Source organism: Salvia splendens, chromosome 10, assembly GCF_004379255.2.
Source record: "Salvia splendens isolate huo1 chromosome 10, SspV2, whole genome shotgun sequence".
NCBI lineage: Eukaryota > Viridiplantae > Streptophyta > Magnoliopsida > Lamiales > Lamiaceae > Salvia > Salvia splendens.
The window spans coordinates 13,740,062-13,766,160 of record NC_056041.1 but is presented as its reverse complement, the minus strand read 5'-3'; the positions used below and the strand labels follow the sequence as shown (position 1 = coordinate 13,766,160).

General features: G+C 37.3%; 2 protein-coding genes across 2 annotated transcripts; one reads left to right on the top strand and one right to left on the bottom strand.

The window, feature by feature from the left end:
• Positions 1–641: 641 nt before the first annotated feature.
• LOC121751631 (mitochondrial calcium uniporter regulator 1-like) lies at positions 642–11,636 on the top strand. Its single transcript, XM_042146425.1, has 12 exons — positions 642–944; positions 4,200–4,331; positions 4,405–4,464; positions 4,601–4,677; positions 10,022–10,078; positions 10,185–10,251; positions 10,367–10,426; positions 10,530–10,606; positions 10,701–10,757; positions 11,010–11,130; positions 11,227–11,356; positions 11,451–11,636. Exons 1-11 carry the CDS (start codon positions 786–788, stop codon positions 11,353–11,355), a joined length of 996 nt encoding a protein of 331 aa, XP_042002359.1. The 5' UTR covers positions 642–785; the 3' UTR covers position 11,356; positions 11,451–11,636.
• A 5,261-nt stretch (positions 11,637–16,897) lies between these two features.
• On the bottom strand, positions 16,898–18,430 carry LOC121753367 (GATA transcription factor 5-like). Its single transcript, XM_042148651.1, has 3 exons — positions 18,240–18,430; positions 17,817–18,141; positions 16,898–17,723 (listed from the first exon to the last, which is right to left on the bottom strand). Exons 2-3 carry the CDS (start codon positions 18,120–18,122, stop codon positions 17,076–17,078), a joined length of 954 nt encoding a protein of 317 aa, XP_042004585.1. The 5' UTR covers positions 18,123–18,141; positions 18,240–18,430; the 3' UTR covers positions 16,898–17,075.
• Between the last annotated feature and the right edge of the window lie 7,669 nt (positions 18,431–26,099).

Below are 26,099 nucleotides of genomic sequence, written 5' to 3'. Positions count from 1 at the left end.
AATAAACGTTTTTATATATATAGAGATAGTAATAGGTATATGCAACATAAATTTAATAAAAAAATAAAATAATGCAACATAAATTTAATAAAAAAATAAAATATGTAAAGTTACTATTTAAATCCTATCATTATAATGCCATAATATAAAAAAATCAATCTTTTTACGCAATTCATATAGGAAAATGTTTTTTTGTCATAATGTGTCAATGACATAATGCCTTTATATATTTTTCTTATAATGATATTTTATATTTTAACTAATGTACACTAACACTAATACTAATATAGAGATATAGTATTAACTAATAATAGTATCAAATTAAGATTACGACTCATTGATTATTATACGTTATTTGTATTGTTGTTCACTTTATTATTTAACTATTTTTTATGATTGATTACGGAATTAATTTACATTAGTCATTATTATTTGATAAACATCATTGACTCATTGAGTTTTTAGATAACTAATACTCAAACAATATTATTTGAATCGATTTGCAAATTAAGGAATTTCATGGAATATATAATCTTTTGTTGGAAGAGAAGAAAAAGAGATAAATGTCAAGGAAAAAATAGAAAGGGAAATATTATCGTGTCATAGTTTACTCGGACAATGAAAATTGAAAACTTACCTGAAATTTTAAACCTTCAAAAAAATTTTCTTGCTGAAAAAGGCAAATCAAGAATCCATATTCCATCAAAACCCTTTCACTCGTCGTCACTCCTCTCAACAGTAATGCCGCAGTGAAATACTTTATCTCCCCCATTTTCGATTGGTTCATGGCTTCCTGCATTCGTATGATTCAATCTGGAATCCGGTTGTCGAAATTCCGAGGCATTAATTCTGTTTCAATGATGAATTCTACAGTCTCCTATCGCACATTTTCGTCGAATTCGCCCAATCAAAGCCCTATATATCTCTTTGACACTCTTGCATTGGTAACTCTCTCGCTCTCACCTTTTATTGAATTACTATTATTTAAACCGATTAGAATTGACCTGAGGTTTTGTTAAGGATGTACTCCTTAACCTCGCACAAATTCCTCCGTGAGGTCGCGGGAACGTTTGCCCGTCGATCGCACACGACAAGAACTAGGATCAATTCCTCCGTGAGGTCGCGGGAATCTTTGCCCGACGATCAACAACGATAAGAACTAGGGTTTTGGATTGTAGAAGAAAGGAAAATAGCGTGAATTATCTTATTTCATTGATTGAATAATGAGAATGACAATAGTCATATTTATAATACTCCTATGAATAACCTAACTTGGTGAACAAGATAATAACGATATGGAAAAGATATGATAATATAATAATAGAGATATGATAGATATTCCCGGAGATATACTCGTATCAACTCCCTCACGGTTGAAATTCACCTTGTCCTCAAGGTGGAAGTTACGACGCAACAACGAGAGTTGAAAGCCAAAAATTGTTGAGAGACGTCTCCTCCTGGATCAAACGCACAACGAACAGGAACGCCTCCCTTAATCACCTTCATCATCAATCAACAAAGGATACCCAACGTGGTCGGCAAAATTCCATCCCAAAACGCAAAGCTCGTCCACGCTTCCAAGAATGCTCAAACATGACGTGTCATTGCTCGGAGGGATCAACCTCGCATCGGTGTCAAGAGATGTTGATCGAGGATTCAAACATGTAGGATCCCTAACACGCAAATCCCCACTGATAAAGGCAATCTCCTTCAAATGTATTGGAAACGACGGTGCAACTTTATTTCCAACTAAAGCACATCGATAAGCACTACAATTTACACTCAAACAATTCTCCACAACATCGTGAGATGTTATTCGAGAAGCCTCGAGAGATGCGACGACCTTCTTCACTTCCCCAATGGAATCGACCTCCTCGTCGTCATCTAACACTGTGTCTTCCTCTCCACTGATATAGGGGCTGCACGGCGGAGAGATCACAGCGGGCGGGGGCAGTTCATCTAACAATCCGTTCTCCTCTCCACTATCGTCGTCGGGGCTGGATAGTGGGTTTCTTATACCTCCTTCACTTGAGGCGGACTCTGGAGAAGCCAAATTAAATCCATCACTCTGTTTCTGCTGAAACTGATCCTCAATTCCTACAGCCCCTATCTTCAGATTCTCATCGACATGAACCCTAATCGCTCGCAAATTCGTCGCCTCAGATCCATCGAAACGTGGGGCTTTCATCATCTCATAACGGGGCTTCTCCACTCGGTAATGATAATAACGAGGCTGATCGGAGAACCTATGCGCGGGGTTATCCCATGCAGTCGTTCGTCGCCCCCGAAATCCGTCATTATTAGCGCCGTGCCAATCCCACTCCGTCGCAAGACCCCCCGGCTGACCGTCGAGCCTATTTGCGGGGTTATCCCAAGCAGTGATTCGGCGTCCCCGAAAACCCTCGACACCAGCTCCGTAACGATCACACTGCTGCAACTCCAATCCCTGCGCCTGACTCGCGGTTCTGGTCGAAGGGTTGACGAACCCTAGGTGCAGCTGTGAAGTGCTGCGCGGCGCTGGAGACATCCGATGCCGCGCCGTGTCGCCTCGGCCCCTCTGCCACTCCTCGTAGGGCGGCTCAGGCTCGTCCATCCTATGCGCGGGGTTGTCCCACGCTGTCGGGCGTCTCCCCCGAACTCCATCTCTGTCGTTTCCGTAACGATCGCACGCCCACAACTCCGAAATCGTTCGCTGTTGAGGAAACCTAGTCGACGGTCCGACGAAGCCTCCATGTTGTTGCGACGCCACTGTTGTCGCATCCGACACCACCGGACGGTGTCTCCCTGCGTCGCCTCTCCCCCGCAGCCCATCGTCGTAAGGCGGGTCAGGATCGGGCCTAAGCGGCGGTTGAGCGATGGCTTGCCGCCTCTCCGACACGTCCAATCGCGCTTCGAAGCGCGCCAGCGTCGCCAAGATATGCTCAAACGCCAGCGACGTGGAATCGAGCGATCCACTCGCCGGCTGAAACTGCTCCAGATCGCGGGTTACTCCGGCGGACATCACAACCATCGATTCCGTGCGGTCCACGTTGCGATTCGACATCGGATAATGAGATCGTCAATGAAAGCACCAGTTGTTAAGGATGTACTCCTTAACCTCGCACAAATTCCTCCGTGAGGTTGCGGGAACGTTTGCCCGTCGATCGCATACGACAAGAACTAAGATCAATTCCTCCGTGAAGTCGCGGGAATCTTTGCCCGACGATCAACAACGATAAGAACTAGGGTTTTGAATTGTAGAAGAAAGGATAATAGCGTGAATTATCTTATTTCATTGATTGAATAATGAGAATGACAATAGTCCTATTTATAATACTCTTATGAATAACCTAACTTGGTGAACAAGATAATAACGATATGGAAAAGATATGATAATATAATAATAGAGATATGATAGATATTCCCGGAGATATACTGAACTTTGAGAGGTAAACTGAACTTTGAAAATCACTCAGATTCTTTGTATATTAATAATTTTGATCCTTTATTTTAATATGCAAAATAACTAGCTCGTATGTATTTGCTCTGGCTCTGGCTCTGGCTCTGGCTCTGTGTGCTAATGTATGTCGTCAAACGTATTTTTTCACTCTGCTGCCAAAAACGTACACACTAGTGTTTATTTTGCTCTATTTTCATTTCTACATAATGTGTTTTTGGTGCTAAGATTTAAAGGCTGTGTTACTATATCCAATTACCACTGTTCTTTAGGGATAAAAGCTATTTTAATCATGAAGTTTGTCAAATTCAGGCCAGTCTCATCAGGATTGAAGTTGAAATATTAAATCATGAAGTTTATTTGTTGTCAATTGTGTCATCTGTGTAAAAAGCTCAAAACGGCGTTGTTTCATTAAAGAAATGAAAAATATATATTTTGGTGAAACTATGCTCATTTTGAATTTACTAAAAGAAGCTATTTATATTCGGATTAGACAATTGAGAAAAAATCGAAATTTTGTGATTTAATATTTTGTTACCTTGAGTGATTTGAATAGCTATCTCTATTCTTTATAATACGGAGTATAATTATATGGTGACTGATCTTCAGTTAATTGAAGATATGTTATAAAAGAGAATTTCTAATACCTTTGCCCGTTGGCTTTTGTAGGAACTTTGTATCATTAGCACATTATGGTTATTTCTTGATATCTTTTGTATGTACGATTTGATACACTCTTTCTCTTCTCTCTAACGGTGGGCAGATTAGGAGCTTAGAAGCACAAGGCATCCATACAAAGCAGGCAGAGGCTATAACATCTCAAATGACTTTAGTTCTTAATGTCAGCATGGAATACATATTGCAAAACGTCGCCTCAAAATCTGAGATGCAGAAAGTAAGATTTTACACTGCTATGAAACATATAGTATAACATAAATTTGTGATTTGAGTTGAATTTGTTTTTGTAGGTTGTGATGGCAACTGAAACAAATCTTGTAAAGTTAAAGTCTGAAGTGCAAAGTTACATGGTAATAAACTGTTAATTGGTTTAGCACTGATCTAAGTATATTATGCAATATTTATGTATCCTAATATGTAGGCATGAAATTATAAGCAATGTGAAGAACTATGTAGTCATGTGATGGTCTACTTTTTGTGGCGTAGGACAACAATTCTTCGTCTCTGCAAGGTGAAGATGCGAAGATCCGAAACGATATTACCAAATTACATGGTGAACTAAGGTTCCTCTCTTATTCGAACTTTTTTGTGTGCTTATAGTTTCAGACAAGTAAGTTGTATCTGTTAAGAACAGAATTGAAAGGAAAACAGTTGTAGAAATTCTTTATTCAATCGGCAGTGCCGCCCAAGCCCCAGGCTTTCCCTTGATACAATATATGTCCCTTTCAATCATAATCTCCTAAACTATTAATAGGGAAATAATCATAATAACCGACTTTCCCCCCCAACAGGCGCATCATAACCGCCCCTTATTCTATTTACAAGATACACACTCCTATTTACAAAATACACACTATTTACAATATTTATACTAATTACACAGCCCACGAATGTAGACTCAATCCCGATCCTCACGCTTCTTCCTCCTTTGATACACTATCAAGGGCTTTCCCTGGTTGTCACCCTTTCGCTTCATATCAATTCCATCCCCCTTAGAATCGACCTTGTCCTCAAGGTCAAAATCTGGAAATTGCCCCATAAAATGTTGCAAGTCGATCCACGTAGCCCCATCTTCACCCTCACCTTTCCATTTCACCAATAGTTGCTCAACTTCACGTTCCCCCATTGGAATCACCCGCAATGCCAAGATTTGTTCTGGCTCGAGCATTGGCAAGACCGGCAGTTCTATAGATTCCGGAAATTCAGTTGTAACTTCATGATTTCCCACCACCTTCTTTAGTTGAGAGATATGAAACACCGGATGTACCTTGCTGCCTTCCGGAAGGCGCAGCTTGTATGCTCTGCTCCCAACCCGAGCAAGAATTTCGAAAGGCCCATAAAACTTAGCCGACAGCTTATGATCCTTACCATCCCGCAACGAGGCTCGCCGAAACGGTCGGACCTTCAGAAACACCTTATCACCAATCATAAACTCTACGTCTCGACGGTGCTTGTTGGCCTGAATGCTCATCTCCTGCTGTGCTTGCATTAGATTTCCCCGAAGTCGCTGCAAAACTTCATCTCGGCTGGCCAAAGTTTCAACCACTGCCGGCATTTTACACTCCCCGGGCAGAAAACGGCGAAGAGTTGGAGCCGGCCGACCATATACCACCTCGAAGGGAGTCATTCGCGCCGCGGTTTGGTATGAAGTATTGTACCAAAATTCTGCCCATGCCAACCATCTCACCCATTGCTTGGGCTGCTCGCTAGTGAAACAACGGAGGTATGTCTCCAACACCCGATTCGTCACCTCCGTTTGACCATCCGTTTCAGGATGGTAGGCTGTAGAGAACTTGAGGCGAGTACCGGACTGCGCGAATAATTCTTTCCAAAAAACACTTATGAACATGGAATCACGATCGCTAACAATGGAGTTGGGAATTCCATGCAAGCGGACCACTTCTTTCATGAAGATTTCCGCCACCGAGCGAGCAGTGATCGGAGGCTTTAATGGTAAGAAATGAGCATACTTAGATAACCTATCAACCACCACCAATATCACAGAAAATCCTTTCGACTTAGGCAAGCATGTGATGAAATCCATAGAAATATCTTCCCAAATTTGTTGCGGAATAGGCAACGGCTGTAGCAACCCGGCTGGCGACATTGCCTCGTATTTCATCTTTTGACAAATCAAACATTTAGCAACATATTCTTTAACAGTACGGAACATACCTTTCCAATAAACGTTGGTTGCGATCCGTCGATATGTTCGCAATACTCCTGCGTGTCCCCCAGACGGGGTATCATGGAACTCATGAAGAAGTTCGGGAATCCATCGCGATGCTGCCGGTAGCGTGATGCGATCGTGAAAGAATAATTTCGTTCCCACCAACCGAAAACCCGGTCTACTGTCCGGCTGCCGCTGAATTGATTCGATGATGGCCTTGAGATACTCGTCACTCCGTTGCTCGCTCTCGATCCCCTCGAAGCCCAGCCACTCCGCCTTACTTAATGCTGACAACTCGGCATCACCGTCCCGTCGTGATAGAGCGTCCGCCGCAGCATTAGAAATTCCAGTTTTATACTCAATATCAAAGTCATATCCCATCAACTTAGCAATCCAAACTTGCTGCGCGGGAGTAACAATCTTCTGATATAGCAAATGCTTCAAGCTCCGGTGATCGGTTCGCACCACAAACTTCCTTCCCAGTAGATAAGGTCGCCAATGCTGAACGGCTAAAGCGAGGCCCATCATTTCCCGTTCATACGCCGATTTTGTCAAGGTACGATCAGCCAAAGATTTGCTGAAATAGGCAATCGGTCGACGCTCCTGCATTAGTACCGCCCCTATGCCCGTTCCGGAAGCATCGCATTCGATAACAAAGGGGCGATCAAATTGGGGCAATGCCAACACCGGTGCCTCCGTAAGAGCCCTCTTTAAGCGACAGAAGCCCTCTTCCGCTTTAACAGTCCACTCAAAGCCTTTGGGAGCGTCTTTCTTTAATAACATCGTTAATGGCCTCGCAATCAAGCCATACTCCCTGACAAAACGGCGGTAGTACCCAGTCAAACCCAAGAATCCTCGTACCTCGCGTATACTCGAAGGTCTCGGCCACTCTAGCACAGCCTTAATTTTATCCGGATCCATTGCTACTCCATCCTTCGAAATTATGTGACCCAAGTATTCGACTTGCCGACAACCAAATGTACACTTCTTGTGATTTGCCAAAAACTGATTTTCTTGTAAAATCCAAAGCACAGTTTCCAAGTGCACTCGATGCTGCTCCCACGAACGGCTGTAGATGAGTATGTCGTCGAAGAAAACTAACACAAACTTACGCAAATAGGGCCTGAACATGTCATTCATAGTGGATTGGAAAGTCGCCGGTGCATTCGTGAGGCCGAAGGGCATGACCAAGAATTCATAGTGACCACTGTGAGTTCGGAATGCGGTTTTGGGTACGTCCTCGGATGCAACACGGATTTGGTGATATCCGGATCGAAGATCAATTTTGGAGAAAACGACCGCCCCAGCCAGCTCGTCAAGCATCTCTTGAATCACCGGAATGGGGTATTTATCCGGTACCGTCACCTTATTTAATTCTCGATAATCGACACAAAATCGCCAACTCCCGTCTTTCTTTTTAACCAACAATACTGGGCTTGAGAAGGCGCTCGAACTCGGTCTTATAATCCCTGCCAATAACATGTCCTTCACCAATCGTTCAATCTCGTCCTTCTGGTGATGCCCATAACGATACGGTCGCACAGAAACTGGTCGAGTACCATCTTCCAAGGTAATGCGATGGTCTGTCACTCGCTCAGGTGGTAAGGATTTCGGATCCCCAAATACTTCGTGAAATTGTTGCAGCACTTCTTGTACCCCTTCTTGCTCGTGTATTTCAGCGTCCCCCTTTTCTTCTAGTACTATCGCCCATACTTGTGCATCGCGAGAGTTGATTAATGATTTTAGTCCGATAGGTCCCCGGCACAATTGAGGATCGCCCCGCAGCTTGATGCAGCGACCTTCCTTTTCGAACTTCATTATCATTTTGTCGTAGTAGTGCTTCACCTCTCCCAAGGTCGAAAGCCATGTCATACCCAAGATCATATCTACACCTAGCGGAAATACAAAACAATCTAATAGGAACTGACATCCCGCCAATGTTACCTCAATTTTCCGGCATGCACCCTCCGCTTCTTGTCGTAAACCGTTTCCCAAGAGAACGCCGAATCGCTCCTCTCGATCGGGCTGTAGTTGCAGCCGGTCCACGAGTGCCCTTGATATAAAATTGTGGCTTGCTCCGCTATCTATAAGAACTATGATAGTGTGTTCTCCCAACTTTGCATGCAGGCGCATAGTCCGAGCGGTATCAATGCCCGCCATTGAATATAATGGCAACTCAACGTCTCCTTCGCCAGACTCTTCATGCTCCTCGTTCATCTCCTCAAGTCCCGTTGGCTGATAAAATTCATACTGCTGCAGGTCTATCTTCTCTCCTTCGGTGATCATTACTCGCAACTGTTTGAGGCTACACTCATGCCCCGGAGAATAAGGTTTTCGACACCGGAAGCACAGCCCTTTAGCCTTTAATTCCGCCAATTCTTGCGAAGAGATCCTCGTAAAACGAGGTCGTTGTGGATGCTGCATCGCTTCACTGGCCCTTGACATAGAAGATTTCTCACCCGGACGTGAGTTATTACTAGTGAAATTCTGACTTGGCCTTCCTATCGAGTCAGTCCAAGCCATTGAACCGCTTCGACTCCAGCCGCTTCTCCTTGGCGTCGAATTATTCCAATTCAAACTTGTACGTCCTCCCCCCTGGATTGCCAAATTATCTTCTACATCACGTGCTAATTCCATTGCCGATTCCAGTTCAGTCGGCCTGAATAGGCGTAGGAATCCTCGTATTGGATCCTTAAGACCCTTCATGAAATAGCCGAGATAATGAGCGTCGGTTAAGCCCGGTACTTGACTTGAGAGTTGAACAAACAAATTGACGTAATCCTCGACTCCCTTAATTTGTTTAATATCAGCCAATCTCTCAAATGCGTCCCCTTGGAAACGAGTATCGAACCGAGAAACCAATGCTTCCGAAAATCCCTTCCATGTGAGGGAGGGCTTACGAGAACGCAGCCAAGTCATCCAATACAAAGCCGGTCCCTCCATTGCCACCACCGCCGCTGCAACTCGGGATTCCGTCGCAGTTCCGGTTATCTCAAACTGTTGGTTGGCACGGGCTAGCCAACCGATGGGGTCCATTCCGTCGAACGACGGCAATTGCAAACCCCCTTTGTTCTTCCCCTGGTCGGGTTTCTCGCCCGTGTCGCTACCTTCCTCTGATTTGTTACCATCGTCGTCGTTGGACCCTCCTCCGCCGGAGTGAGATTCCGACTTAGTTTTGACGGCGACCGATAATTCGGTGAGGGTAGCAGTAATTATCTCCAGACTTTCTTTCATCGCTCTCTGATCTTCTCGAATCCCTTGCTGCTCTTTTTCCAACGCTTCCATCCTTTCCGTTTGCGATCTCGTCATTTTCAAGTGAGGACGGGCTCCGGCAGGTCGGACCAATTGTTAAGAACAGAATTGAAAGGAAAACAGTTGTAGAAATTCTTTATTCAATCGGCAGTGCCGCCCAAGCCCCAGGCTTTCCCTTGATACAATATATGTCCCTTTCAATCATAATCTCCTAAACTATTAATAGGGAAATAATCATAATAACCGACTTTCCCCCCCAACAGGCGCATCATAACCGCCCCTTATTCTATTTACAAGATACACACTCCTATTTACAAAATACACACTATTTACAATATTTATACTAATTACACAGCCCACGAATGTAGACTCAATCCCGATCCTCACGCTTCTTCCTCCTTTGATACACTATCAAGGGCTTTCCCTGGTTGTCACCCTTTCGCTTCATATCAGTATCTCTGATCAATGCCACTTGTTTCAATTAGGCATGAGATTGACAAAGTTACTTCTGCACAACGTTTGGATTTGAATCTTGAAAGAAGGTAAGAACTCCTAATTCCGTTTCTTCTTTACTTTAGCCTACCATCAAGAAGATAGTATAACTCGATATTTTTTTGTGTTTTGCGACATTTGATTTGATCAAACCAGGCGCGTCGATGGGGAGCTTAGTGATATGAGGGCTAGAACCACTGATAACTCCAACCAGCTCAATAATGTGAGGTTTTACTCCAATAGGGGCTAATTTCCAGAAATAACATAATGTTTATCCATGTTAAAAAACCAAAATTACACTTCTTTTACAATGTTGCAACTAAAGTGTTAATTTGTAGGCTGTGATGGCAAATGAAACAAGTTTTGTGAAGTTGAAGTCTGAAGTGCAAAGTTCCCTTGTAAGAAAAACTGATTACTGCATTTTGCAGTTTTAAAAGCATAAAATAGTCAGAATATTTTTATATCATTTGTCTTATTGTTTTCCATCGCTTTGTAATGCAGGATCAGAAGTTCTCCCCATTGCAAAGCAAGGGTGAAAAGCTTCAAAATGATATTGAGAAATTAAGTGGTGAACTAAAGTTTGTTTCTAATTCGATTCAACTCTGACTTTATTTTTTTAAGCTATTATTTCGCACAATGTTCGTTCAATTAATTTCCACTTTTTCCTAATAGGCATGAGATTGAAAAGATAACTGCAGCACAACGTTTGGATTTGAATCTTGAGAAAAGGTAAGAACCAAACTTTTATTGTTGCATCATTTCTCTGTATTCCTTTTCCCACCTCATTTGTAATTTCCACTCATTACTGGAATATGATAACTTGTTTTAGAAAAGGTTGTTGGATTGAGCTCATGACTTTTAAGTTGTGAGATCGACTATTCTACCAACTAGGTGTTGTTGAATCATACTACAACTTCAAATCTGTTTCGTCGCTGTGGACTTTTTCTTCGATATATTTGACTACGTGGTGTACAAATTCAGGCGCATCGATGACAAGTTTTCCGATGTGAGGGCTGAAATTACCCATCTGACAAGCAAGCTTACTGAAACGAGGGCTGAGCTCACCAATCTCTCCAGCAATTTTGACCGGAAACTTGAAATTGTAAGGATTTCTTTTAATTTTTTTCCAAAATATAAGACATTGAACTTATTTAAAAAATAACTTTATTCGTCTAAATGGACTATTTTTTGGTGACAGGCAACTCTTGCAATGAAGGCTGATCTAGCAACAAATAAGAGCGATATCACCAAATACTTTTTAGGGGCCATCTTCTCCTCGTCTGCCTTTTGCATTGGAATATTATATCGTCTGTTTTCCAAACAATAAGGTACTGCTCTATTATTGGAGTTTTTTGTCTTTTTTGAAGCCTATTTTAAATGTAAATAGTAAGTAGTAATTTATTTTGAAATGTATTTTTGCAGGTGGCCGCTTTGAGAGATTTTGACAGTTAACTCATTTCCATTACAATCCAACCGATTTGAATAATCCTTTGTTATAGAGTTTATTTTAGGTAGTCACTATGTTGTTTGTATTTTCTAATTTCACTAGAAATTACGTAATCGTCCCCACAATTCAGATTCCATCAATCCATGGAAATTTTGCCACAATTTTATTTTGGTTCATCTACAAAAAAATTGAGTAAAGTGTGACATTTATTCAATCCACACGCTCAGTAGCAATTATTTTTTAAAAAATAGACGTCGACGGCGGACACAGTAGGAGGGAATGAGGAGCTTTAGCCCTCCCCAACAATTTTTTTAGTATTTTTCTACTTAATTTTTTTTTAATATTATTTAAAACAGTTTTTAGCCCTTCCCAAATAAATATAATTGAAGAATAAATCGCTGGAGCTGAATGATATGGAGGGGCTGAATAAATTTTGAGAATAGAAAACTTGCAGAAGATTTGAAAGGAAAAAATGGCTGCCGTATTTAGGAAGAAGAAGAAGAAGATTTGTTTGTATAAAAAATCATTTTTTAAATGTGATATAGAGTTTTAATGCTGTCAGATAAGCAGTTTTGAGCTCCCAAGTAGCATATTTTGTAGATAGAAATAATGACATTTCCATTTTAAGAAATGTGGAGTATCAATTAAAGTTAGATATCCTAAAAAAAATGTATCACTTAGAGTACCAAAAAAATATTTATCGGTCTCACAAGAATATGCACTTTTTTCTTTTTAGTCTGTCCTATAAGAATATGTATTTTCTAATTTTAGAAACTTTTTTCTCTGTAATGAGGTGTAACTCATTCTCCACCAACAATACTTTACTTACTTTTTTTCTTTATCTCTCTCTTACTTTACCAACTTTGCATAAAAACTCGTATCAAACTTAAAGTACATATTCTTTTAAGATGGAAGAAGTACTATGGTAAAGCCCCTGTCATTAATAATTTCTGCGTCCGCCACTGACACGTCGTCTATAATATGATAACTCTAAACAGTAACAACTAAACTGTATCATAATGATAACCACATGACATGCCTTATTCCAACTGTAAGCAACACCAATAATTAATTTCTCTCTCTAAAAAATCATTCATTAATCTGTTGGCCACTTCATTTAATACTTGCTTCTCTGATGTCTGATCCATTTAATTTTGTCACTAACACATGAAACACCTATTCCCTACGCTTCGTGGGCACTATTTCATTTTTTATTCTAATAGTAATATTCTATATATGTAAGTAATTATCATAAACATGAATACATTGATTGTATATTTAAATGTTTTTAAAATAAGATACTATAATTGATACGCATTAACTAATATATTAACTTATATTTAAATAAAAAGTAAAATGAATATGCATTCGAGGTATATATTGGATTAATAGTCCATTTCTTCTTAAATCCAATTTTCCATTACACAATTATGCAAATCGAAGTTGTTGCAGACAACATAACAGAAGTCGGGTCTTTGAAATTTCCCACCATTTAGTACAAGTTATTATTGGAGGATATTAAATTGATAAAACTTTAGGAGTGGCCATCATAGGATGATAAAGAAAAAGTAAAACAAGACTATATATTATTCCTTATGTCAAATTATTCATTATGAATTTGATGGCATTGGAAGAAAATTAATCCAAGTGATCGCCCATTGGCTGAGGTGTAGATATAGTATATGACTCACTATAGCCACTGAAATTTGGGATGAATTAACGAATTATTTAGGGATAGTGGTCTTCTATTAATAAGAGTATATGGTAGTGCTACTGCCTACTAGTTTTAACATTTTGGTAATTTATCGCAAGATGCCCATTTTGCCTTCATTTTTTACAGGTTACAACGATTTTCGTGTTTGTTTGTGTAGATGATACCAAAATACAAGGATTTTTTATTATTATTTATGATAGTACAAAGTTTCAAATTTTGTTAGAATACGAATTGAGATTTGGGAAAATGCATTAAATCAAAGTTTGTACCTTAAAATTTGGTTTTGTATTATTGCTCAATTTGTACACAGCTGCATCCAACATTTATAGGTCTAGGTCATATGCTATATAAAGAAAGTAGATGATCAATGTAATTGCATCTCCTCTCAATATTCTTTTGCTTCAATCTAACATGATCTTCCTCTTGATTTTTTTCCATCAATCCAATACGCTTTCTCAAGTTGTGTACTAGGATTTCAGATAAAGTCGAATCTTCTTGATTTCTTTCTAACAAAATTTTGGTGAAAGTTGGTGGCTGTGCCGTCCCTAACTCCCTATGAAGGCCCTTCATATTTCATTCACATCAAACATAGAGTTATGAGATAGTACAAATTAAACTGAATAAATGGGGTCATAAAATGCTGCAATAAATGGATATATATCTCTTTTATTCCTTCCGATCCTGAAAAAAATGGAACTGCAATTTTAGAAATAATACTAGTACTACTATAAATTATAATGTGATTAGATAACCCAACCCAATTTCATGACCGAGTAATGAAATGAAAGGGTCCACATCCAAATGGAAGGAATGGGCAAGACATTTTAGTATTGGTATTAGAACATAAACAACTTTATACATAATACAATAATTTTCGTCCATTGGGATCATTTATAAGACTGTTTGTCGCTTTTAGCCAAAACACAAGTAACACAACAGATATATATATATATATATGGACATGGCTTCCTTTCGTCGATATCGATCCAAATATTTGGATTTTAATCACTTCTATAGGAGGAGGCTGTCTTGATGGAGTTTATTGGCCTAGATTTCACCTTCATGGTCATATTCTTGTTCATGGTCTAAGCTACTCCCAAACATAGTGTTGAGGCTCTCCCACATAACCTTTGTAGTTAAATGTTGTACAAAGTGTATGCTGAAATCTGCCTCCATGTTTTGCACTAACCAAGCAAAGATATAATGGTGTCTAGTTTTTTCCATTCAAGAAACTTTGTATAGTTTGGAGCTGGTTTCATTGAGGTGTCCAAGTAATCCACAACTAGTTGCATAAGTAGTGATCATATGGGAAAACAACTCCTATCGAGTTCTACGCATAATTTGGTATTTTCAGTATTTATAGTCATATGGAACTATATAGGTATTTTTATATATGCAAGGATATTGCTTTGGTTTTTCGTTTTTCTTTGAAAGTCGAGATGGTATTTGAACGATGACGAACTCAATTACGATTCCAATGAGTTCCATGGATCGAAAGCTGCTTTGAAACTATGTGAAATGGTATAGACACCGTATCATATTATTCTTGGATAATGGTTGTATTATTCTTTTCATGTATGGTGTTATCCATTTATAGGAGATGAAAGAGATTAATAATTGTATAGGAGGAGTTGATTATATTTTCGTGTAATTTCATCGTTCTCTTAAGTTTTGGTTCCTGATTTCCCGCTTAATGTTGTTGAATTCTTGTGATTGCTAACAGTATCAATGTATCATCATGGGTTAGATTAGGACGACAAATTATTAAATAAGGTAGCGGAGAAATTCGAATTAAATGTCATATAACTATAACAGAATGACACAAATCGGAATCGATTGATCATTGGAAATAGAGATGCTAAAATCCAAAGTAAAACCTAATCATCACCTAACAATTTCATAAATTTCCATTAACAAAAACCCAACGAATTAGGTACTATATGCAGAATATAAAAAAAAATTTCTCCTGCTAATATATAACGCAAACACGGAGGAGTAATTTATTAGCAAAATTCTACCGAGATAATATATAACACTGTGATAGATCAACATATATATACGTTTGTCTTCCATGTGGTGTATGAAAAATATTACTCCTATACGGTGTTGTTCGGTTGCTATGGCTCATTATCATATGAGATATAATCTCTCTAACCATACGGACCCTATATATATTTAATTTGAAATTATTATTTTCTCTATTTTCTGAAAATATTACTCACCTTCTGTAGAAACTCAAAATTTGAGCCTATTAGTTAGAGGGGAGGGGATAACGAAATTGCATTTGATTGTCAAAATAAATATTTTACTAATTGAACTGAACTTCAATTCTCCACTCGTATATTAAGAAGGGCCTTAATGTCTTACATGAAAAATACTCAAAAAGCAACATTTTTATTTCAATGCACAACCAACTGGTTAATTAATTTTCTGTAAAATTTACACAACCGAGGTATATATACTTCTTTCAGTTCAAGCAAATTTATTCTTCAATAGAAAAAAGAGTTTTATACTCTACGTTTCGAAGCCTCTATAGTCTATTCCAATTCTAACTAATTTCACACCCAACATCAACTAATCATCCTAAAATACCCCACAATGGTTTGGATTTAATATAAAATGGGCTCATTTTTCACTATGAATATTTCAAAATTTGAAGTTTGCCAGCATGTGGATTTAAATGAATTAATTATACACAGCAAAGGGCAACAGCAAAATGGCAAGGAACACACAACAAACTGTGGGGCCCAAGCCCACCTAAATGACGTAAATGCCAAATCTGGGCCCACATCCATCAAATTATTTCAAATATTTGCTTTATCTTCACATCAAAGCAATGAATTTTCATGCGGGGGTAAAACAGTAAATTTAAATAACTCCCGCGTCGATAGATTTTCCATTTTCAAAGGCAAATAGCCAGCCAGAAACCGCTCAACTGCTTAGAATTTTTCAACCTGGCTACTTTTCATAGAGGGGAGTACTACGGGAATTATTCCACTTTAAATTACATACTTACCCCCAAGAATTGCATTTTGCTAGTATTTGACATAAGAAATTGTAGTTGTCAACTCACTCACTATTATGCCCTCCACAAATAATGATCACACATTATTTTTTTAGGAAAAATGATCAATAACCCCTTTTATATAACCCTTACCCAATTACTTAAATCACTTCATATCTCCTTTTTTTGACCTTAGATATAAAATTTTACTAACATTTTGGTCATCTAATTCGTACATTAATGGGGCACATTGATCGGTGCATGTCTTCTAATATCAATTCAAAAGAGTAATAAATACATATGGTTCAACTAGTAGTACAACTATTTATGAATGCAAATGTGCGAAATTCTAATTTTTTTTAACAAAAACAACTTTATAATGTTGAAATTTGCATGAATTTTATTTTTAAAATATTGTAAATAATTTAGTTAATGGAATACTCCATCTATCTCATTAAAAATGAAATTTTTTTATTATTTCATTAAAAATAAAACGTTTCTTAAAATAAAATAACATTATACAATTATTTTTTCATCTTTCTTACTTTATTCTCTTTTCGTTAACTTGTAAAATAATACTAAAATCTCATGCAGAAATTCAAATGTTTCATATTTATTGAACGAATAAGTAATCTCTCTTATAGTGAAAATAAAAAATAAATAAAGATTACTAGAATAGTGTAAATGAAATTTGCAAAATAATCTCAATTGGCAAAACTAATTAATATTAGTCTAAACACTGCAAAAAAAAAGATGGATTACATCGAAGCAAAAAAGAACTTAATTCAACCTCCCTATCACTACGGTTCGCCACCGAAATTGAACATTTCAGCAGCCACCGGTCCGCACCTACCGGTTCTAAAACTAGCACCAATCCTAATCTCACTGACTCTGAACCGGTGTCGTTGACTCCGGTTTCACCGCGACGACCACCATATCCTTCTTCTGCCGCATTTCCAAAACCTTCCGGTGGCTATTCGAATGCAACTCCTTCGAATAAGTCGGGCTAAAAGCCGGTCTATATTCAGGAAAGAGCCGGCCCGACTTGAACCGGACGCCGCAAGCGTTGCACAGCGTTTTCGGACCCAAAGGCCCGGTCCGCCACTGCGGCGTCTTCTGCACCTGACAGTGCCTACATCTCCGCCCCAAAACCGGACCAGTGTCTCCATCGGTTTTCCGCTTTTGTTTCTTAACCACCGGTTTCTCCGCGCTGGAGAACCACTCAACATCAAACGAGGGTAAACCGGAGGAGCTGTGCGATGACGACGTCGTCGAAGACGAGTCGACGGAGCTCAGCGGCGCCGCCGCCAGATACCACGGCCAGCCGGTGAACCTCGGCCGCTTGCTCCTGGCTTTAACCGGAATAGGAACCGGGAAATACGGAGGCATAATTCGCTTCGCCTCTTGCATCTTGTGAACCGGATGCGACCGGTTCACTGATAAAATTCCGGTTGGGCACAATAACGACACCTCCGACGTCGTATCATCCACAAATTGCGACAACCATTCCAAATTCTCGAAATCCTCAACCTAATAACCCGAAAATTGGAAAAAAAAAATCAATAAAATTATCAGAAACAATTCTGAATTTTTGCATGTTAACTATTTTTCAAAATCAGTTACCGGAGCGGTGAGCTCGGCGGAGAGGCTTACGAAGTCGCCGGAAAAATTGGAAGACGAAGAAGAGGAATAAACCGAATTTCCTTTCTGCGAAATATCCTCATCTTCGTGAGAAAAGCAGAGCTCCTGAAATTCCTTTTCGGGAAGATCAAGGTTGAGCAGGTCCTCGACGGGAAAATCCTCGGAAACAACGTTGTTAACACCGGTCAAACACCAAACGTCGTCGTTGTAGTAAACTTGAGAATTCGTTTTCAAAGCCATTTGCGACAGGAAACTCGGTTTCAGCGCACGTGCCTCAATGCATTCCATTATTCAAAATTCCCAAAACCTAAAACAAAAGGAGCAAAATTCGGCAAAATTCAATCAACAAATCCAATTAATTATTCCAAACCGAAATTCCTCATGCATATGTACACATATATATACCTGGATATAAACAGTAGGCTAGAAATGAGAGAGAATAAGAAGAAGAAGAATAGAAGAAGAAGAAGAAGAATAAGAAGAAGAAAAGAAGTTGAGCACAGAAATGAAGGCTGGTTCGTGGGCGAAACTGGTGGGGGCAGGGGCGGAAACCCTCCTTTTCACCGTTTTGTAGCTTTTTTTTTTAATTGCAATCTACCAGTAGAGTACTTAAATTTTATTAAGAAGACAAATTTAATTGGACAAAAAGAACGAAATTGATAGCACTTTATAAGTTCGAAGTCTCTTTTTAAAAAGTAAAATATGTGTCAAAGTTATTAATGTTGGTCAATTTGATTTTTTTTATATTACTTAATTTAATTTTAAGTTACTCATCTTCTTCCTCACATCCGACAGCGCTATTGTTATACATTTTCTGTGCAAATTTTCACTTTTTCCTTCTTTAAATTTTTAGCCTTTTACAATCATTCGTTCCTAGAAAATTTGTTCTTCAGTAGCATTATTTGATAAGGGCTTAACATCAATTTTCAAAATTTTAAAAAATTTAGAAGTAAAAAATTACAAAAAATGAAAATTGGGTAAGGGCTTAAGCCCTACCCTTCACCCGCCCCTGGGTGGTGGTGTGGTAATGGTTTTGCCTTTTTGTATATATATTTATTTTAACTTTATAAAAATTGGTGTTGAAAACATTGTGTATGGTATAATGGTGAGTTGTAACGCACTGTATAATTAACACGGGAGGCGAGATTTTTAATGAAGGAATGGCTGACTATTCATAGATTTTGCATGGAATTGGACAATGGAAAAAGGTTAGATTTTTCGACTTCGGACCGTATCTACAGTTTCCACTAGGAATTTTCCATTGACCATTATTTGCTCAGTTTATGGATTAGAAAAGTCATATATTTAAGGTGGGTTATTTCCAATGTGGTCAACAATAAAATTGAGATAATTGAAATAGAAAATAGGCAAATTTTAATAACTATAACGAGATTCGATATTATATAAATACATGTGTGCATGCATAATAGATTGCAAAATAAAATACTATTGTGAGGTCAATGAATTTATTTGTTTTGAGTGGAGGAAAATAAATGCTCGTATGACGTATTTGTGTTAGAGCTAAGATTCGAGATTTAATAGGAATAATACATTTATGCAAGTTTATTTTTAGTTTTTTATTGTGTTGAATATGCTAACACATTTTTAGTTTTTTTACTCGGAACGAGCACAGTATAAATAAAAATTCTACATACTGTATTTACTCGATGTAAGAAGGATTGATGCTATATTTTAACATTGTATAGCGACCACATAAGTTTATTCTAGTACATTTGAAGGAGATAAATATAAGTGATCGTTAAAATTGAAAGTACTTATATGTTTTTTTTTGGTAATAGAAAGTGGCACAGTTCGAAAACCATGCCAATAAAAAACATAGAAAACATATAATTAATCACGCAGAAATCAAATATTAATATCCAACAAAATGTATTAAGAACATGGACAATTGATTAGTAAATGAGTAGACATGTTGTGATAAGTAGTCGATAGTAAAATTACATAGTCGTAGCAAAATTACTTTCTCGATACACTTTGTCTCCACAATTAAATTTTATAAGGTTATTAAAATAATAATTGAAACACATGATAGAACACCTAAAAAATGTACAGTCTCCATACGAAATTTTAAAAAATAAAATTGTACGAGTCAGAAATCTATATAAGAAGCTGGTCGATCAGTCATTACTAATCAGTGAGGTAATGAAGTGTGTTATTTATTGCAACCAACTGATGCGACATAAAAAAAATATATAAGAATTTATATTTAATATTTCATGTATTGTAGATTAGTCTAACAGTTGTCGACCAAAAATTAATAATTGAAACGTTAAAATATTTTTTTGGGATTGTCAATTTTTTTTTTGGTATTATTTTTTATTTTAAAAAATAAAAATAAAAAAATGATTTTTCAAATGATATGCCGTTGGCCAATCAGAACGCGCCACATTGCCTGCTAGCTGGCACGGACGTGCTCGATGCATCGAGCAGCGCCCGTGCCAGCGGCAGACAGCGTCTCCGTGCCGCTGGCACGGACGGACAGACGCGTCCCTGCTCGCCGATGTGAATGCTCTAATACCCCACTCAAAACCAATATTGAAAGTTATTGTTTTCTTTTTCATTAATGTGCAAACTAAATTTAATACCAGTTGAACTAGATTATAACATATTTATATTTATATTTATGCTATACAACATGAGTATATATATAGTTGATAATATAATACGTACACGCATATAATCATTCCCCTTTTCTTTTTCTTGAATACTACTACTATCATTCATTTATGCATCTTTATATATGTGGGTGATATATCCATTTTTACTTAATTTCATTGTACAATATAACAAAATGTTCCGATGAGACGTAATTTTCGAAGAATTATGACATTTAAATGGAGTACTAATTACAACTGCAATATATTGTAGTTTTTTTAAAATTTTGTAGTCAGGTAGTTGTTATGTGTCACAAAAATAAAAACATGCCACCAAATTTGATGACATATGTGAATTTAGCTAATTTGTGACATTTAAAAGATTGCTTATATATATTGTGATATGTGAAAATTTAAAGCTAATTTATAATCAGTTATTGAAAATAAATAATTATACTAATGATAAAAACACTATAATAAAATTGTGTTTCTGTAAATGTGTGAGGGAGGGAAGATTATTGTGAGAGAAAAGATAGAGATTTAGTGTGTGTGACCAAGAGATATTGTGATATATAATAAAAATACTTCGGGGTATCTCAAAATGTTTAGCAAATTAAGTTTAATTATATAACTCGATGTTATAAAAATTGTTACATTTATATATAACAACTTTACTTACTTTTTGTTGGAAAATTTTGAGATACAAACTTGCCGGGCGAAAATTACACGGTAAAAACAAAGAGAAAATTACACGGAAACAATTGAAAAGAAATTACACGGAAAAACTTGTGGAAAGCGTTAAGCCGAGTCGAGGGGTCCTCTTTCCGCAAGACGAGATACACCCCGATAGTACTCTCGGTTTGGCGTGCCGTCCCCAAAGATAAAACGGCTTCGTCTCTGAAGTAGCAGCACCGCTAGCAGCAGAGCTCCGGCGAACGGGAGTAAGGCGGGGGCAGAGCTTCGACGGGAAGATTATGCAGAGATGGAGAGAGCGTGTATGCAAGAATGCTTGAGTTTGTTGTGTGTTGAATGCAATGGATGCATGTCTATTTATAGGCCAAGTCCACCCGCAGGGGTTGCTGGAGTCAACAGACATAATGTCTGTCATCAAGGCCATTGACCGTAACCGCCGGGGTTACTGACTGGTGCACTAGCCGTCGGGAGCTGAAGAGACACGATGCATCTGAACATACTACACGATGAGATACACCCTGGACCGTCGGGGTCCATCGGGGACCTTTTGTCTCCCGTTATGCGTCGGGGTCCAGCGGGGACCTTTTGTCTCCCGTTATGCGTCGGGATCCAGCGGGGATAGCGTGGAGTTTGAGGTGGTCTAAAAAGAACAAGTGGGGCTTGAACCACGCTCAATGATCAGCTCCAAATAACAGCCCAAAGACCAATTGCCAAGGCACAAGGCGCCCGGGGCACGAGGCACGGGTCACGGTGGGCGGTGCACGGCTCGCGGGCGGGCGGCGGCGGCGGCGCGCGTGTGGGCTCTGTCACCCATCTTATTCCATGATAATTATTACACATAATAATTCATCTTATTAAATACTTCATCAAAGAAGTTTATCATCCCCGATGTGGGATAATTAACACTTAGTTAATTAATCCCTTAGTTTTTCTCATAGCTCATTTCTAGCTTTATTGTGACTAACTTTATTATAATATTCCTCACTCACCGGGAATCAGATTTGAGAAAATGAATATGCTACGGTCATCTACTCGGAACGTAGATCGACGCTATTGCATTTAATTTCACAAAATTAAATGTCTTGTAACATTTATTATTAGTCAAAGTCGTTTCACCAAGCACGATTCCAACACTTTTTATGTACCAAAACTATGATAAATTTTGTGACATTTTTCATGATGCAACTCAAATTGTGACACTGCTAAACATTTTATTATAATGATATATTCCCTCTGTCCCACAAAATTTATCATGTTTTGAACCGTCACTAATTTTAAGAAATATAGTGAAAAGTAAGTTTAAAAAAATGCAATTGAAAATAAGCTAGTAAGATGTAGTGTTCAATATAAAAAAATGGTAGAGGTGAAATGTGATAAAGTTTATAGGACATACGAAAAATGGAAATAAACGACAAACATTCTAGGATGACGGAGGGTTACTGTATAGTTAACTGAAACCAAATTATTTGAGATCTCAATTCAGCACGCGAGTATGAATATCTGAACTTAATTGATATATTGATAAATCAAACAAAATATAGCATAAACTAATCAAAACTGAGTTTTAAAATAGTACTAGTAAACATATCCAATAGAAATGTGGCAGGTCATTCACAATTGTAACTGCACAAGAAATCGAAATTTTGAAATGGGTTAGGGCGCTAATAGTAGATAAATTTGATAATTCAAAAGTGAGAGGAGTCATTTTCTTTAATTTGAAATATTTGTTATTTTAACTTCACGCGATTGATTGAATTTTGATTTTTAAGATTGGAGTAACAAGAAAAGTAGGCAACTTTGCCGCATTCATCGCGCCGTCCATTTTGGTCTTTTCGCCAGCAATCTTACACAGTTACTCCTATATCGCGTCACGCCTTTTTTTATTTATTTCAACTTTGGATTTAAGCGTCCATGTACTCCATAATTTCAGTTACGACCTTCAATTATTATATTATTTGTCAATTATATAAGAAAAATATGCAAATTAAGTTTTTATCAATCTTGTCATTCTCATATTCATGGTCCGTAATGTTAAATATTACTCCATCTGCCAGCCATTAAATGTATCATTTTTCTTTTTTCATATGTCCGCCTATAAATATCTTATTTCATTTTTACTATATTTAATAAATAGACCCTATATTCCACTAATTCATTCCAATCACTTTTACAATATTTGGTAAAATGGAAAATGACAAAAATATTTTAAAACAATGCAAAAGTCCTTTTGGTGATTAGACATAATTAATGGACTTATGATAGTACTGCTCTCTATTAAGGACCGCAAATGTGAGAATGACAAAGTTTAGACACTAAATTTATAGTTTCCTGTCAAATAATAGTAATAATATTGCATGAAATCTAGGTCGAAGGTAGATAGCCGTCTATTTATTTAAAAAATAACGTAATTGTTAAATTATTATAATAACATCATCCTCTTTAATTTCATTTATATTAGTAGAAAATAGGATTTTAACTTTTTCGATCATTATAGACGTGCAACATCAAGCTTTAAACAAGTTGAATTGAAAAAACCACGGCCATGCAAATGCAATTTGACAATAGCGGTTCTATTAAAACAAGCAACTCCAACTACCATATCATATGACCATAGAAATTTGGGTGGGGAATGAGTTCAACTTCACCATAAATTAAAAGGTGCTGAGAAAAGTCTAATATTTCAATTATCGTGCTGAAATTATAAAATGGGTCAAAGTTTATGCATTGGACATTAAAGTATGTGAATAAATTAGGAATTCATACCAAATTTAGACACGTAATTTTGGATAATTGTGTTCGATTTTTATAATATCTACATATAAATGTTAGAGATTGTCGCTGTCGATCATTTGTTGCATATAAATTTCTGTTACAATTACCCTTTTCTCTTTTCTGAGGAAATATGTTGGAATTACTTTACTAACAATAAAGGCTTGGCACCCAATTTTAGCCTCGACAAAAATCAAGTACTCCATTTGAATATAATTATCAAATTTTATATACGTCTGAATATAAATATAATTAAATTCTAAATTTTCTTAAAAAATTATATACACTATTAATATTATATATAGTCCTGGTGTTGAGGTTAATGTGAGGCGATTATTTCTGACTTTTTATTGTCTTTCTGATTTTTATTATTAATTGAATACAATTAAGTTAGTAGTATTACTTATATATAGATGTGTAATATAGACAATAATATTTTACAAATAACTATTATGCATTTATACCTTTTCTATATGAATGCATTATTCGTTAAAAATCATAAAAGTGAAACCCCAGTTTCATGTTAATTAAGTACAATATTCATACATGCACATTTTTTTATAAAAATATTTCTTTAAAATCTTAATTTATTATTCATCTATCTATAACCACAATCAGTTACAGCATTTAGTAAGTCGATTAAAAAATGTATATAAAGGCATTTATTTCATTTGAATTCATGGAAGTGGATCCAAACTCTTAAGAGCACCCCCATCGCTACTCTTTGTGGCGGATGGCGTCCGTGCCAGCGGCGCGATATAGCCCCATCCGCTGCTGTGTTCGTGCCAGCGGCGCGATACGTCAGTACCGCTGAGCATGGCGACGTGGCAGCGTGCGATTGGCCAGCGGCAATGCCGTTATAATTTCCTTTTTTTAAAAAAATCGAAAATAATACCAAAATTTTAAAAAAATATATTGGATTCCCAAAAAATATAGTTGTTTATTACCGTTTTTTATTATTTTTTAAAATTTGTTAATCCCAAAATCATCTATAAATACACACATTCATCATCCATTTTCTCATACAACACATTCATCATCCATTTTCTCATACAACACATTCATCATCCATTTACTCATACAACACATTCATCATCCATCTTCCTCTCTTACTCAAACTCCCTCTAAAAATTCAAAAATGGATTTCACCGATATCATGGCGGAAGTAGAGCATGAAGAACAAGAATAATATGAACAATATCGTAATTTTTAGGATTTGAATCATGTAATTTTTAATTTTTTAATAATTTGTAATAGTATTCTGAGTATTTTTAATGCATTCGAATATTGTGGAAATATTTTTATTTAAATTGAATAATAGAATGGTGGGACCCTTGAGCATGTCCTTACGGAAGAGTATGAATGTGAGTGTTGTGCTCTTAAAGAAGAGTAGAGAGTAAAAAATGAATAAAAATAGATCCGGGTCCACTTCTATGCTTTTGCATGAAAGCATGGATAGGGATGCTCATCGAACAAACTTAGTTTGATATTATCGCAAACGGTGGTATGCATTGCATGCATGATTCGTGCATATCCACAAAGCGGTGTCGTTTTGCTCGACACGTGGGCTGCAAATAAAGAAGTTGTCTTTTCAACTGAAATTTATGCCGGCAGTGGCTCAAATACTATGAGTCACATCATATTTAAATAAGTTGAATTCGAAATGATACAGCCTGAATATGGTTTGGTTTAAATCCGCAAGTTTAGCCTTGATCAAGGGAAGAAGCAATAAAAATTTAGCCTACCTTCAACATTTTCAATATTTAGAAATCGTGTATCTAATGTGGGTTGGGTCGACCGAAACGAAATTACAATACTGAAGCTTTATCCAATTTCTTGGAATTGTGGTTGGCTTTCGTTTTTGTTCGCCATTCATTGTCAAATGTCAGTAATTACTTCTCATCGCTTCTTCTTACACTTTGTCTATCTTTTTCGCATAACCCATCCCACAAATTCTATTTTCTTAATTTGTTAATAATATACATATATATATATAAATTAATTAGACGTTAATTTGGACAATTCATCTTCTCATGGCGCGCGAAAAAGAAGTATGGAGTACAAGAAAATCATTATTATAAGTAGTATTTAAAATTAAAGAATTTAAAACTATCTATATAGAGGTAGATAAAAAATCTACTAGTAATATTTTTTTTTAAATCTAGCATAGTACTTATAATTGAATTGA

Excerpts from the sequence above, each read along its gene's own strand:
- LOC121751631 (XM_042146425.1), top strand. The coding sequence starts at position 786 with ATGGCTTCCTGCATTCGTATGATTCAATCTGGAATCCGGTTGTCGAAA. Across the intron at positions 10,252-10,366 it reads ACTCCAACCAGCTCAATAAT|GCTGTGATGGCAAATGAAAC; the intron begins GTGAGGTTTTAC and ends GTTAATTTGTAG. Across the intron at positions 10,607-10,700 it reads AAATTAAGTGGTGAACTAAA|GCATGAGATTGAAAAGATAA; the intron begins GTTTGTTTCTAA and ends TTTTCCTAATAG.
- LOC121753367 (XM_042148651.1), bottom strand. The coding sequence starts at position 18,122 with ATGGAATGCATTGAGGCACGTGCGCTGAAACCGAGTTTCCTGTCGCAA. Across the intron at positions 17,724-17,816 it reads CCGCCGAGCTCACCGCTCCG|GTTGAGGATTTCGAGAATTT; the intron begins GTAACTGATTTT and ends TCGGGTTATTAG.